General features: G+C 38.5%; 1 protein-coding gene across 1 annotated transcript in view; it reads left to right on the top strand.

The window, feature by feature from the left end:
- Positions 1-16,168, top strand: part of DNAJC1 (DnaJ heat shock protein family (Hsp40) member C1) — a 113,413-nt gene that overhangs the window by 91,774 nt on the left and 5,471 nt on the right. The window contains exon 9 of the mRNA XM_056337516.1: positions 5,147-5,266. Coding sequence (XP_056193491.1) covers positions 5,147-5,266 — 120 coding nt within the window. The remainder of the gene's footprint in view (positions 1-5,146; positions 5,267-16,168) is intronic.

Raw genomic sequence — 16,168 nt, 5'->3', positions numbered from 1 at the left:
TTTTAAACTAAAGAAATGTAATTATCTCATATTATCAAGTCAATATAAATAACTTTAGAATTTCCTTTATAAATTCTCAAATACTAGCCACTTCCTAATTATATCAATAACACAGTATGTAGTTTTATACTTGCTAATGTTAACAGGTCTAAACAAGTCAGACTCTTCTTGAGAATAAATGCTTTGTTGTCTAAAAATTTGCTTTAAATGTAATTGAAAATAGAGTTGCTCATTTTAAAAAAATAAATCCCAATGGTTTAAAACTGTCATGCTGAAAGAGGTGGTATGGAATCGCTAAGCGGAAATGTGCATACGTGTAAGAGTGATGCTAAACAATAAGAAAGATGGATGTTTTTTCTGTAGAAGGTGCATAGTGGTTTGAGTGAACTAATCCTTCAATATTGCCAGCTATGTATGATAAACCATGTTAAAGGATTATTCTTTATGGGAATGCTATGATTTTTTTATGTCTACACTTGTTTATTTTCATTTTAAAGACTGTAGACCATAACTCCATAGTTTTAATTTTGTATTCAGTATGGGGAGTTAATCCCAGAATGGGGCTCTTTTTGATGCAAAATCTGAATGCTTGTGTAGTCACAACAGCTGTCCCCTCACCATGTAGTGTCTTCCATTGCTTTACTGTAGAGATGAATTTTGGCCCAGTGTTTCAGTAATATTGGACACACATGGTTTTAGGTGACAAAGCAGTATGTTTATGCATTCATTTGACTCTCGCAGTTACAGTTGGCTACAGATTAGAACAGGGAGGATACATTCACACCATGACCACCCTCATAGCTGCTTGTAGTAGTTGGATCACAGTAGGCGCTGTTGCATCTGAAGACACAATTAACTGTTGCTGAGGAATTGCAAATTCACAAAAGCTCTTTTACAGCTTTAGCGGTCAAGAGTGGGTTTTCTAAAAGCTTTTTCAAAGATTTTTTCAAATTTATAAATGTTTTAGATCTTCACCTTTTAAAATTGTCAACTTGAAATAAGATGAACAAGTTGATATTTTAATGAAGCTAACGAATTCTTGTGCTGTGAATTTGCTATGTCATTAGCTACAGTTCTACAATATTATTGTAGTTTTGTCCATTGTTTAGGAAGATAACCTTATGAGTTCTGTAATAGTTACAAATAGTTAGTAGAGTTGTGAGCACATAGGAAAATCAAAGCTTACCAGAAAGGTCTGAAAATAAAACTTACCAGAAAGCTTCTAACATGTGTACATCATTGAAAAGAAAATCTTGATTTCCATGTGTAATTGTTTAGTTATGCTTTGGATATGGTAAGAGAAAATAGCTGTGAACTTACTTTAAAAACAAAACAACAACCCTCCCCCTGCCCTCCCCCCCCCAAAAAAAGAAAAAAAAAAACCCCACAGTTTTAATATAAATTAAATAGAAAATTACAGTAAACTGCATATTAAGGCTAATTTTGAGATACAAAAATTTTCATCATTAATTTAAATAATGAATTCTTCTATGATTTTGGTTAAAAGCCTTCTTTTCAAAAATTAAGTCAAATTTCGTAAGTAGGACATTAAGTACCCCAAACCTTGTCTATAAATCTGAGAAATACTTTAGCGTAGTATAATATAATAAATAAATATACGGAATATATTAATATAATTAAAGTAATAAGGTGGTTGTGCAAAGTGGAGATTTTCTATGTATTTATAATTTCTCTGTAGGCCAGAGTGTAATTGTATGATAATGCATGTAATGTATGTGCAAGATCTCTCACATACACATTATTTAAATGTCTTGCATTTGAATCATAGATAATTCATTTAATACTTATATTAAAAACTATCTGAATATGAATGTCTGAGGCTTTCTGCAATGAATAAAGGACTACATGGATCCAAACTAGGACGATTGATAAAATCCTTGCTACTATTGGCTATTATTTACTGTCTTTTAAGTGGCAGGTTGTATTTATGCCAATTTATCTGCTTCAGGGAACACTCTTGATAGCAGAACAAAGTGAATAAAAGTAGTTTGCTTTGCAAATGAATGCAAATGGTGGAGCCTTTCGGGAAGCCCTTTAACAGGAGCAGTGCACTTTGATTATGAGTGAAGCTGCCATTTGGACATGGTGAAAAGAGCACGCTTGAACCATTGATTGGGGGAGACAGTAAAAAGTCAGGAAGGGCCCCGTTAAGCTTGCAGTGCAGCAGGCGGATGTCAGTGTGGTTAGAGCACAGTGGGAGAATGACAGGCAGGATTAGTGTCAGGGAGAAGCTTTGCTGTAGTTGTGGAGATGGTCCCTGGGGTCACTCACCTCTGACTGTTGTTCTGTGCTGATGGCTCTGTAATGCAAACTGCTTGATATGTGCCCGTTCATTATCGGAAATGGTGATTAGAAGAGGTATGTCATAAAGAATTCCTTAAAAATAAATAAAATGGCAAACTACTGATGATAACAAAGATTCAGCTCTGCAGTCGTTGCCTAAGATGCTGCAAATGTCAAAGATGGTTACTGCATCTTGCTTTCTGAGGCAAATGCAATTTCATGCCTTAAATTGCTCTAATTGTGTGTTCCTCGCTGTGTTCACTTTTAGTTGGTCATTATGAAGACAGTTATTTTTAACAGATTGTCTTATGTAGTTAGAGCAAAACATTTTTATATCTTTTCATTATTAGGTGGTAGGAGCATCGGGCTTTGTTTTGTGGCATAACTGTGTTGGGGGGTATCTGTTTAATAGTCTTAATGGAATATTAGAATCAACAGATTTCATTCCTCAGTCATCCCAGAATGCTAAAACATAGAATGATTACAGTGACAAAAAGCTATAATGACTGTTGTGTTTTAGAGATATTTTTTATATATAAAAATGAGGCCATTTTCTTTGTCTCTGCTAAAAATAAAAAACTTACATACGCAATTAAATAAATGTCTAAAATTTTGCATCTTAAATTGTGATTTAATCATAGAAACTTTTAGGTTGGAAAAGACCTTTAAGATCATAAAGTTCAACCATTAATCCAGCACTGCCAAGGCCACCATGAAACTGTGCCCCTAAGTGCCCTATCTGCATGTCTTCTGAATATCTCTAGGGATGGTGACTCGACCACCTCCCTGGCCAGCCTATTCCAGTGCTTGACAGCCCTTTCAGTGAAGAAATGTTTCCTAATATCCAATCTAAATCTCCCCTGCTGTAACTTTGAGGCGGTTTCCTCTCATCCTATCACTTGTTACTTGGGAGAAGAGACCTACCGCCGCCTGCCTACAGCCTCCTGTCAGGCAGTTGTAGAGGGCGATCAAGGTCTCCCCTGAGTCTCCTTTTCTCAAGGCTAAACAACCCCCATTCCCTCAGCTGCTCCTGTTAAGTCTTGTGGTCTAGAACCTTCACCAGCTTTGTTGCCCTTCTGGACACACTTCAGCACCTCAATGTCTGCCTTGTAGTGAGGGGCCCAAAACTGAACACGGTATTTGAGGTGCGATCTCACCAGTGCAGAGCACAGGGGGACAATCACTTCCCTGGCCCTGCTGGCCACACTGCTTTGGATACAAGCCAGGCTGCTGTTGGCCTTCTTGGCCACCTGGGCACACTGCTGGCTCATGTTCAGCCGGCTGTTGACCAACACCACCGGGTCCTCCACTGCCCAGCAGCTTCCCAGCCACCCTTCCCCAGCCCGTAGCGCTGCGTGGGGCTGTTGTGCCCCCAGTGCAGGACCCGGCACTTCTCCCTGTTGAACCCCCTACAACCGGCCTCGGCCATGGGCCCGGCCTGCCCAGACCCCCCTGCAGAGCCTCCTGCCCCCCAGCAGATCAGCGCTCCCCCCGCTTGGTGCCCTCTGCACACTGGCTGAGGGGGCACTCGATCCCCTCGCCCAGATCATGGATGAAGAGATTAAACAGGACTGGCCCCAGGACTGAGCCCTGGGGGACACCACTTGTGACCGGCCACCAACGGAGTTTGACTCTGTTCACCACCGCTCCTTGGGCCCGGCCAGCCAGCCAGGTTTCACCCAGCGCAGAGCTCGCATATCCAAGCCCTGAGCAGCCAGCGTCTCCAGGAGAACGCTGTGGGAAACAGTGTCAAAGGCTTTACTAAGGTCCAAGCAGACAACAAACATCCACAGCCTTTTCTTCACCCACTGAGCGGGTCACCTTGTCACAGAAGGAGACCGTGTTAGTCGGGCAGGACCTGCCTGTCGTAACCCCGCGCTGGCTGGGCCTGATCCCCTGGTTGTCCTGCCTGTGCCGTGTGACGGAGCTCAGGATGACCTGCTCCACAGCCTTCCCTGGTACCAAGATCAGGCTGCCAGGCCTGTAGCTCCCCAGATCCTCCTTCCTGCCCTTTTGCAGCTGGGTGTCCCTGGCTGAGCTCCGGTCAGCAGGACCTGCCTGGTCAGTCAGGGCTGCTCCTACGTGCTGGGAAGCGGCCGGGTGAGCCCTTCTGTCGGCGCCCTCGGGGGGATCCCGTCCGGCCCCACGGACCGGGGGTGTCTGGTTGGTGCAGCAGGTCACTGGCCCTTTCCCCTTGGATGACGGGGGCTTCATTCTGCTCCCCGTCCCTGTCTTCCAGCCCAGGGGGCTGGGTGCCCGGAGAGCAACTTGTTCTTACTATTAAAGACTGAGGCAAAGAAGGCACTAATGATCTCAGCCTTTTCCTCATCCTTTGTCACTGTGTTTCCCCCTGCATTCAATAAAGGATTGAGAATCTCCTTAGGCCTCATTTTGTTGCTAGTGTATAGAAACATTTTTTTTATTGTTTCTTATAGCAGTAGCCAGATTAATTTCTAGTTGGGTATTAGCCCTTCTGATTTTCTCCCTGCGTAACTTCATAACCTTTAATAAAAGTATTTATGTTTTTTTATCTTTACTGCATTTTATGATGTTATGTTTGTTGTATAAATATTGAAAGAAATTAAATGAGTCAGCGTGTATAATATACAAAATGCCTTTTTTGAATGTTAAAAAAATTTTAACATCTTAGTGTTGGTCTGTGTTTATGCATTTTCAGCAACAGCACAGGGAGGTGGTACCCAGATACTTGGAAGTATTAAGTTTTGGGGTTTTTTTGCATGATTTGATTAAGTTGCTTAAAGATATTTTCTTTTCAGTGTATTACCTCACAAAAATATGTCCAATATCCCAGTGTAATGAATGTTTTACAAATGTTTTACAGGCACCTGAATGGACAGAGGAGGACCTTGGCCAGCTGACAAGAAGTATGGTTAAGTTCCCAGGAGGGACCCCAGGTCGATGGGAAAAGATTGCTCACGAATTGGGTCGATCAGTGGCAGATGTGAGTTCACTCAGATTTGCATTGTATAGAGAGTGACAAAGCAGAACAAGACAGGCAGTGTAGAAGGCAGACGTATATGGGGGCCGATATTGTCTTTTGAGAGAGGCTACAATCCTTTTAGGACCTGGAAGTGAACCATTAACTAACTATGCAAGAAGCAGATGTCAGCCAGTCTCTCCCTCCGCAATTAACAGCTGTAACTGATCAGCTGTATGGGGGATTCTGGTGCTTACAGATTTGAGCTACTGTAACCCAATAACAGAAGAACAATGTGCTTTGGGTTTTGTAGCAGCCTCCTTTCACTGCAAGCGAATGTTTGTGTGACTTGGTTAAGGATTGTATTTCTGTTTGAAGCCAGTCCTTAAAAAATGTAGATGAGCTAATGGTGTTTAGACAGGTGGCTTCTATTAATTAAACCAAAATATCTTTAGAAAGTTTAAAACGAGTTATACATATTATTTCAGTCCCTTTTTCTGGGTTATAGCATGGTTAATAATGATATTGCGTAAAATCATTAATATCCTTGTTAATTCATATTTTTTAGTATTGCACCAGATATCAAAGAAAGCTTGTACTTATGGATTTGAAGTGTTACGATCTTAAAATCCTTAGGGGCTAGGCTGTAAAAAACCTCTCATTTTCAAGCAATAGATCACTAGAACATGATACAGTGTCTGCTGAGGACCATTTGAAAGCCCTTTCAGCTGACCCTATTTTATAGGCTCTGTAGGGGTTAATGAGAATAATGTTTAAATCTGTTGATGTACATTTTGAGATTAGATGTTCTTTATTTATTATATTTCTGGATTTATCTTAAATAATGGGAAACAAAGTCTCTGGTTAGAGTGAAACGTAACCCATTATAGCCTTCTGGGCAATTTGTGTACTTAAGTGTGAGTTTTTCCCGTTAATACAATCACAAAAATAGATTTTTAGAAGTTACTTTGAAAGATTTAATGCATCTATACAGTTCTGTTACATATACTAGAAAACAAGCCATTTGCATTCTTATGATTTTAGAATAACACACTTTATTTGCAAATAAGTGGATGAAAGCAAGAAGTACTAACCTGCTATGTAAATGAAATTAAGTCTTCTTTTGTTTATTCTGTTTAGTGTTGTTTATCATACTCCTTGAAGTATTCATACTACTGAAGTGGAGTGACTTTATTAAAAAACATGCTACGTTTTACTAAGCAGATATTAACAGCAAAAATACTTCACGTGGCTTGGTAGTATGCAGTGTGCATGGGAAAGATCTTTTGAGATTGCTTTGGAAAAACTGATTCATTTGCTTGATACTGATAATACAGACACCCAGAATGGTTCCACGTATACCCATCACAAAACTAACACCATCTTAAGATTGTCTTTTGCACACATTTTCTGCTTTATTCCTTGAGACAGGTGTAAAAACATTCTCTATTAAGAATCCCTTGCATAGTATATTTGGTGAACATACTTGCACACATCCAGTACTGGCAAGAAAAAACAAAGCTTGCTTGTGTCTTCCATTATGTGAGGAGTCTTGAGCAAGATGCTGCTCTTTTCAGTGAACTGGAAAGAGAAGTGAGAAAAATGTGTATGTTCTGAGAGCTGTCATTTTCTTGTATGAAAGAAAGGAATATTCAGGGATCTTTATGTGTGGAGAAAGGTCTGAGTGTAATCCTTCTTACTTCCAGTGACTATATGATTATTGTAAGTGTTCTCACACAAGTTTTTACTTCTCTAAAAATTTCTAAGTGCTGATAACGTTGGGTCAGCTTTCCTGACAGAGACTACTTATTGGAGTTTCTGTGACTTTTATCATCGCATTGTGCAGAGTTGCAGTGATTAGGTTTTAAGAAGAAATACTTAAACAAAAGCTTCCTGGAAATTTCTCTAGATCTTAAACCATTACTGCATCAGTATCAGAAATGTTGAAACTGGGAACTACTTCAGATACATCTGTTTAGCCATTGAATGAGACGTACAGGTTATCCTTTATATTTGTTGAAGCTGACACAGAATAGCATCTAAATTTACACTAAGGATTCTGATTTTGCTTGGGCATCACTATAGTTGAATAAGAAATGTTACACTAAAGCTGCAGAAAAACCTTCTGGTTTTGTTAAATGTTGCAACAGGAAAAGAGGTGTTTGCATGTGCAGGCAGCATTTGCTGCACAAACAACTATTCCTTGTTTCTGCTGGGAAAGGTGCAGGGAGGTAAGTTTTGGTGTATGAGGTGCTGTTTTGAAATAGCTTGTGTAGCAGGATTTGGGAATCCCTTGCTTACATCTAATTTAACATTAGTCAAGCCAGAGAGAATTTGAAGTGTGTGTTATATGGCAAATGCACTAGATCTTAAAAAAGAAAAACATCCAAGGACAAATCTGAATTTGTTTTTCTGACATTTTCAGTGACACAGGAAATACTTTTTAAATACTTGAGACCAATTCCTGCTTGTTTCTTCTCCTGTAAGGTATCAAAAGCAGCAAGGCTTGGTTTTCCTTTCAAAGTTAGAGAACTGTAGTAGAAAGGATTGACAAGGTACAGTGTGCTTGTTTCTGTGTGATTTTAAACATTCAACCCCTTTTTAATAGTAGGTGTTAATAGGTGTTAGGTGTTAAGAAAAACAGTTCAGAATAATACAGTCCAAAATAATCTCTTTTTTTAATCCATTGTTGCTTCTGCCTCAGATATTTCCATACTTTTTAAAGAATAAGCTGAAACCATTCATATATACTAGAAGACCATCAGAGAAATTCACTCACTCTGACCAACCCAAAGAAATTCCATTTTAAATTGGTTTAACTCCTTCCTTTTTAAAAAAAGTAAATTCCTACATCAAACTATATTAGCTTCTACTGGCAATTTTTAAGCAGGATGGAGTGACTTGAGAGTGTTCTTGGCTTTCGTGACCTTTTCAGCTTCATGGTGGTGTTTTAACTTAGTTTTGTGGATTTGTTTGCTTCGAAGGTTTTTAAATAAATTTCTGAATTTTCCTCCTGCAGCTATGTTAATGAGTTTTGGAACAGTATGAAGCAAGGTTTCTAATGCTTGGAGCTTTAATACTGATTTTTCACATACAAAGAAGGCCCAAAAATTTGTTTGACTCCTTTTCAGAGAGATTTATTCATCTTGGAAAGTTCTTCCTTGATTTTGCTAGAACATGACTTTGATACCCCAGAATCTGGTAAGCATATGTAAATCTTACAAAGCTAAGAGGAACTGAAAGTATACTGGAAGATGAGTAGAATTCAAAAAGGTCAGAGCAAATTTGAAAAATAAGTTGCAAAAAAATAGGGTGAAGTTAAAACAGAGAATATACACAAGGACACACAGCAAAGTGGTGGTGATCAGGTTCACAAATAAAAGATGCCCAAAAACTGGCTAGGAGTAGCTCTTAAGAAGCAGGAGGAGCATGGGAATTAGGAGAGATAATGAGTTAGATACAAATCAACAAAAATAGCAAGTTGTAAAAAAGGCAAGCAACTTACTGAGAGTATACAAACCAGGAGGATGGTAAACCTGCCACCTGTGTCCTTAGTTTGTGTCTAGTTTTCACTATTGCACTTTAAACACATGATTCAAGGTAAAGATTCCAGATGAGAATAATAAGTCTCTAAAATGTGACCTACAAGGAAAGATTATGAAGGAATTCATGTTGTTGAACTGGAAGAAGATAGGAACTGAGGATGTGAGTATTCAACTACCTGAAAAGAAAGCTGTAAAGAGGGAAGGGGCTTTGCGCTGTATTAGTTTTCTAAGACAAGAAGTAATTACCTCAAATTTTATCAAAGGCTGCAGAGTAACGTTGTGGGGCAAAGAATTACAATGGAGGTGATAAAGCTGCTGTGGAGCCTCCATATTTGCAGGCCTTTGAGAACAGGTTACACAAATATCTGCAAGAGACATCAATGTAGTGATTCTGCCTGAGGTTAGGTCCTTCTCTTCATATGGTCTGTGATTAGACTAGCAAGTGCAAGCTATCTAGGAGGAAAGGGGGAGGAAACAAAACCTTCCCTACAATTGGAAGCATGTGTGAACTTGTTTTAAGAAATGTAAAATTAAAGCCAGATAGTCACTGTAGTTGGTTAGTAATCGCTGCATGTACCTTAGCTTGGCTGTTCTTAAGTTCAGTAATTCCTAACAAAGTGTTATTTCAGATTTTTTTTCCCCATTACTATTCAGATTGGGGGTTTGTAGGCATTTAAGTTTGTTAATTGTAATTTCTGACAACACTGAACAAATAATGATTACTATAACGCCCATTATCATGGATATGTCTACCAGATTCCCCATCCAAACAAGTACATCCACATGATGTGATGCGGGCCACTGGGAAGTGCCTGCCAGAATCCAACAATGAACAGCAGTGTCCATGCTGTAGTGCCCCTGAGCTCATTCAGCTCTACTGCTTTGATTTATGCTCCCTCATGTGATACCAGCATAAATATCTTTGCAACATACTCCTGTGCTTTTCAGCTCAGAACTAGGTTAAGCTTGCAACTGTGGTGCAGACATACTGTAAGAAGGCTTATTACTTTAACTTTTGTCATGTTAAATATAGGATATGTTTATCTTGTCTCTCTTCAGGAAGACATCTTTTAACAGCCAATGAATAATCAACCCAAAATAGATGAGGTGAAGTTGTGCTCATTCTATCAGTATGTTTAATTATTTAAATTGCTAATTGTCATTTTAGTATGTGCATATTGGGAATTTAGCAATCTTCTCCCATAAAGATGATTTTCAACCAGCTTAATATAATGAAATCTTACTGCTTTTACAACTGAAAGCTTCCACAGCTTTTAAAGTCATTTTTATTGCAATTGGCTGGTGTTATAAATTAGATTTTCAAGTACTTTGATTATGAAAGGGAAATGGAGTTCAGTTAACTCTAATCAGGATTCCTGCCTGCTGACCTGGTTACCTGTACCACTGCTCTCTGTCATCCTCTAAACATCTGTTCTTTGACCCATTTTCCTTGCTGAACTTGTTGCTCCAGGGTTAGTTCTCATTCCTGTCCTCCAATACTTAAGGAAATAATTGACCTTTTAAAACAAAATAAAAAAGTTATGTTTGAATTTCCTAAGCACTATGAACACCCTATAACATAATATAAATAATGAATGGAATGGAGTTTCAAGACTATTTCTGCAAAAATTACATTGTTTGATTTGACAAATGCTAAGCCTTATGAAGATTTATAGTAATGATTGTCAGCTTTTGCTAAATTCAAAAACTGAGAAAAAGCATTTAGATGTGAAATTATAGAAGTATATTGTACTTGACAATGCCTACCTTTATAGATAAAAAGTTTAAAAAAAAATATTTGCTGAAAGGCATAAATTAATTTCAGTAACTACAAAGGACATTCAAATTGTAAAAATAACAGAGGAAGGAAAAGCTGTCTGGCATGCCAAACAGACTTTAATGTGATTATTAGGTGCAGGTTTTTTAAATTAAAGGCAAAGAGATCTCAGATTTCATACTTGTGAAGTAATATCATTCACTTGTCTTACAGGATTTAAATTGATTCTGTTTGCTCCTGCAGTCACTAATCTTATGCATTTGTGTTGCAAAAACAGACTGATTAGGATTTGTTGCCTGTACAGAAAAATACCAAGGTAGACAGCAAAACAATAGACAGGTGGCTATATTTGAGCAAACATTCTAAATTATCATGAAACCCAAAAACAAGGTTTGGGGAGTGCTTATTTTGTGATATCTCTTGTATGTCCAAGCAACAGATTCAGCCTTTTAAGTCTGACTGTGTGAGTTCATACTCATCGTACTTTATATGCCATTCTAAAATAGATTTCTTACTTTTGACAAACGTGAGCTCATTACCTTGCCAGCAAGAAAACATGTATATATGAAATGCATATGTAAAAGTTCATGAGTTTATTAGGTGTTTGGCTTCTGGAGATTGTTTTCCTAAGTCTGTTTTGCATTTCATTTTGTATACTATGTCTGTGTTAACTCAGTAACTGTGCAATCCAGTTGTGGATATTCTGAAAGATTCACCCCTAGCAGCTTGCATATATTTATGTAATCAATAGTTCTTGCAGTTGCTTATTGAAGTCTAAAGGCCTAGCTCCGTGTTGAGGTCTGAAAGGGGTTATGAATATCTTAGATGGGATTTAGATCTTATGTAGGTCCCTCAGTCTGAGAGTGAAATATTTGAAACGCCTGGCTAATCCCACAGACACACCAGAAGGTCTCTATTGATACTTGAAGGGAAGGAAAAAGTGGTTGCTGTTTACAGTTCCCTCATTGTGCAGTTTGCTTCTCTGCAATCCTACAGTTGCCCCTACAGTTTTTGCAGAATTGGGCAGCACAAATGTATACCCAAATGCAAAAAGGATTGATTTCCTTCATATAAAGCATGACTAGCACATTCTTTTCACTTAAAGGAGAAAGTTTTTTACAGAAGACACCAACTTTTAATTCAAATAGGTGGCTTGTGGGGTGGTCATGCCAGTGACGCTGCAACTTTTTAGAGTGGCTTGAATTAATGTAATGTCCCACATGCATCCTGGTGAGCTGGGTTTGAATTCCATTGCAGAAGTCATAGCTTCTGACTCAGGATGCATTTTGCATCGACAGTCACAAAGTATGTCCAAGCATTTGTTGCAATGGGCATTTGAACCAACCTCTTGCCTTATGTGAGTGCCCACAGCATTGAGCTAAAGACTCTTGAACATGGATTCCAACTAATAAAAGGGGAAAAAAAAAAAAAAAAAAAAAGCATAGTATGAGGTTTCCAACATCAAGACAATTCTCGTTGCTGAATTCTTCCTCTTTCTGTGTCCTGAAAAAAGGAGTAATTCTGCTGCTGCTTTAAATTAACTATTTGGGCACTTAAACTGGAGAGAGGCTAGTGTTCTGCATCTGGTGATTTAGGCCAAGTTTGCCTTTTTTGCAGGCCACATCTTACAACTGCCTCATAATTAAACTCACAGTTGTTTTGGGTGTTTCTGTTGAGGAGGCTACCTCTTCTCCATCTGCTGTGGCAAAGTTTAGAATCACACACAGCTTCAAAGTCCGTAACCATAAGAAAACTGTACTGTTGCCAGCTGCAGCTGGTTGGTCTAAGAAAATTCAATTAAATTCCTAACATGTTTCTTAGTTTTTTCAAGAATAAAAGCTGTTGTCCTTAAAATAATCATTTGCTATGTTAGCGTTACATTCAACATGTCATTTACACAGTGGATAAAGACTAGTTATGTTACATAGTTTTGGGAAAGTTGGTAACAGTGTACTAAGCAAACTGTTGTAAGCAGTGCTAAAATAAAGGTGCATCTTCTGATTTGACATGCATCGTTTCAAGAGTTCTAGTAAGTTGCAAATTGGGATGCTTGCAAAAATGGAGAACGATTTGGCTTGGTGCTTCAGTATTTGAAGTTTCACCAATCTGTTAAAACTGGCAGACAATTTTAACAGCCCTTTTAGTGTTTGTAAAGCAAGGCAGTTTATGAAGCAACAAATGTTGAGTCTGTCACATGAAAATAGATGAATGGGTTATTATTGTTGTCTGACTTCGGTCACACAGTTCTTGATACAATTGTGGATGCTATGAAAAAAATATTTAGATCTAGATTGGAAGAAAACTCAGTGCAGCAGGTAGTATTTTGGTTATCAGGGAAGACCTTTAAATTTGGCAGTCTATTTTGTGCTGTTTTGGAAGGTTAGAGCTGCAAAAACCTACTACTTCGACAAAGCCAGAAAGGCATTAAAATTCTTGTGTGTCTGGCTTTCCTTTATGAGAAAAGTGTGATTATAACTCAAATTAGCCTCAAAGATTCAAGTAGTTCCTTATTGCTGCCTATTAGCCTCAACTACTCACAGTCTGTCTCCACATTATTTTTCTCTAATTCCAGAGATCTTGGTGTTTTTACATGACATAACTAGACATGGAGTGTGCAGGAAGCTAACTAGATGAACAGGGCACTGCTACTGGGACAGCAGATTTCTGATAGTTGATGCTGAGAAACTGGCAGCTTTAGTAAATATTTAGAGAACTTCTGCTCAGGAAGATGCTAAGATTATTAAACAATTTTATCAGAGCCCCCGGTTTTCAGTAGCACGATAACGTCATCCTTGCAAGACGGTTATATACATTTGGGAAGCCAAATGTCTGTGTCTTATGGTCATAACCAAATGGCTATGTCTTCCTCTACAAACCCCACATTGTTTTCTCAGAATGTTGTCAGAAACCAAGAGGATTTTACTTCTGTAATTATCTGGTGTGATGCTAATCAAAATAGTATCCTGTTCAGGGAAGGAAGGTAGATTGTTGCCCACAGAAAATTGCCAGGAGACAGCAAATGGCAAAGGCTGCAGAGCCCTGTGGGCATGTGCCCTGCGAAGCTGGGCAGGTTACGGTGCTGGAGACGGTGCTGGAGACATCAGCTGAAGTGAGGGGCTGCTGGTTGCTGCTGTGGGAATGGGGAATTGCTCTTCAGCTTTTGCAAAAGGGCTGTTTCTCTCAGTTTGGCATCAGTAGGATCACTGTACCTGACTTTACAGGGTTTTCCCTCTAGATCTCTCACAATTCTGTGCTTTTTTATGCCTATCTTCCCTGCAGGATGAAAAGTAGCCTCTCATTCATGTGATCACAACATTTGCTTTTGCCTGTGCTACTGAGAGTCTTTTAAGCTGACTCTGAATAATTATTTTTTTTCTCCTGTATATCTCTGGAGCTTCGATTGTCCCATCTGAAAGAAGTGGCAGGTGTCCAGGGTAACAAGAGATTTAACATTTGGATGTTCACGATGAGGAATGTTTTTACTCCTAGGTGTCTCATTGAGTAGCAACTAGTCTTGTGATCCAGACTAATTGTCAGCAGTACAGGAGGAAACCATCTCTGTCTGGCTTTCATCACATAAAATCATCCCACTAATCCCACTTGCTTTCGATAAAATCTTTTTGTAGCTGAAGAGCTATTGAAACTGAATTCAGAAGGGAGTTCTCAGAAGCAAACTGTTCATGTGGCTTTTTTCTTTAGGTCCCACAGTAAGATGGTTTGATTTCTGCTTCAGCAATTTGATTGCTTGCATCCAACCTTTTGGGGGTTTTTGGTCATCTTTCTCAATCTAAAAAAATCTTTTTCACTGTGCATGTGATTACCTGACTTCATTTGTGACGTGTGTTATCCCTGGTGGACTACAGGGATGCCTAGGTTATTTGGGCAGGGAAACAGAAATGTTTAAAGCTGATTTCTCTAAAATAATGCAGCGTGTCTGTTCAGCAGTACAGATACTTGCAGGAATATGAGATCTGCCCTCTTCTGTTTTAAATCAATTTCACAGTCCTGATCCTTATTATTTAAGGTGTCCCCAGACCCAGCATTACTTAAGAACTGGCTAATACTCCGGTGAAAGCTGTTGTCAATAACAGCAGGCTTTTAGCACAACTTTTCACAGTCATGATAAAACTCATAATTTAATGTACATGAAAACTGTAATTTTAAAGCATTATGCAGGAACAATCAGCAATAATAACTAGAAGAGTGATTCTATAGCTGCTTCATACTTTGAATAACAGTATTTAATTAGGGTAACAGATAACATACTTGGAAAAAGTAATAATATAAGCAAGTTATAAGAAATTGAGTAGAGAAAGCAACAGAGCAACTTACATTGTGCAACAGTGTGCAACAGTGATTTTTTTTTAAAAAAATCACTGTTAAGAACTACCTAGTTCTTAACACCACCCACCACAGGAGAGGGAATTTAAATTGGTATTGAGGATATCAGAAAGTGTGGAGGAACTGGCAACAGAAGAGTCTGCAAACTTGAGTGGCAAGAGCAATGATTAAACTCAAACATAGGAAATTGAAATACAATTTCTTGTGTTCCATAGGTTGGATTCCTAATAATCCTTAGTAGTTTAATACTGACATGTTATGATTCTTGCCCTGTCAGCATCTTTAATAGCAATGACAGTTGAAGCTGATGGACAAATAAATCTTAAGTCTAAATAAGTGATACCTGAAGTCAGTGCAAAGAGCTGGAGTAGACATGAGCTGTACATAGCACCTGGAAAAGGTCTTGCAAAAACATCCATAAGAAGAAAGATGACCAAAAAAAAAAAAAAAAAAAGGGGAGAGAATAATAGACAAATAATCTTCTCATGTAACCTGTGAATGATGATAGTAAAGCAGTAAGTAAAAAGATTGATGACTTGTCAAACTTAAGTCAACTGAAGGTGCTTGTTTAGTGTTTGAAATTGTAGATTTTCAATATCTAAACCATACACACAGTTGTTATTTCCAGCTTACCTGCTGAATGTTCAAATTGAAAGTCCATCAAAATGTGGACAGATGCCATAATACCTTCAGAAGAGAAAGCATTGGAAATATTAGGTGTGATAAATGGAGTAACTTACTACAAATGCTACATTTGGGTCCACCAAGTTGCTATGGCTGAAGTTAGCTAAAATAAGATAATCTATGGCAAGACTGGTACTTCTGAACTCTTCGCATGTACAGGGAAATGTGAAACGCCAGTAGAAGCTAGGAATAAACCAAAATCCTTCACTGTTCTAGTGGAGAGGCCTGGTTTAGATTCTAATTCAATCAGATGTAATATGCAGCAAAATTTGTATTTATTATGGGATACTGACACTAACCTAATTTGGGAACGTCTGTCTTGCAAAGGAAACTTGAATCCAGCATATTGATTTGCACCACTTCCAGTGCAAAGTTTGTTGCATGTGCAGTCTCGGTTTGAAGGATGAAATGGTTAATTGCCAACCTCTGAAAAGTCAGAGTTGAATGTAGAGACAACTGAACATTGGCATTGAGGTAGCAACTCAGTATACTGCTTGCGATTTGTTCTGCTCTATTTTCTTAAGGGAATCTTTCTGTCTTTTTTCCTGTCTTCTTGGCCTTATGAGTAAGCTGTACATC

Source organism: Falco biarmicus, chromosome 4 (assembly GCF_023638135.1).
Source record: "Falco biarmicus isolate bFalBia1 chromosome 4, bFalBia1.pri, whole genome shotgun sequence".
Taxonomy (NCBI): domain Eukaryota; kingdom Metazoa; phylum Chordata; class Aves; order Falconiformes; family Falconidae; genus Falco; species Falco biarmicus.
This window is presented reverse-complemented; position numbering and strand designations above follow the sequence as displayed.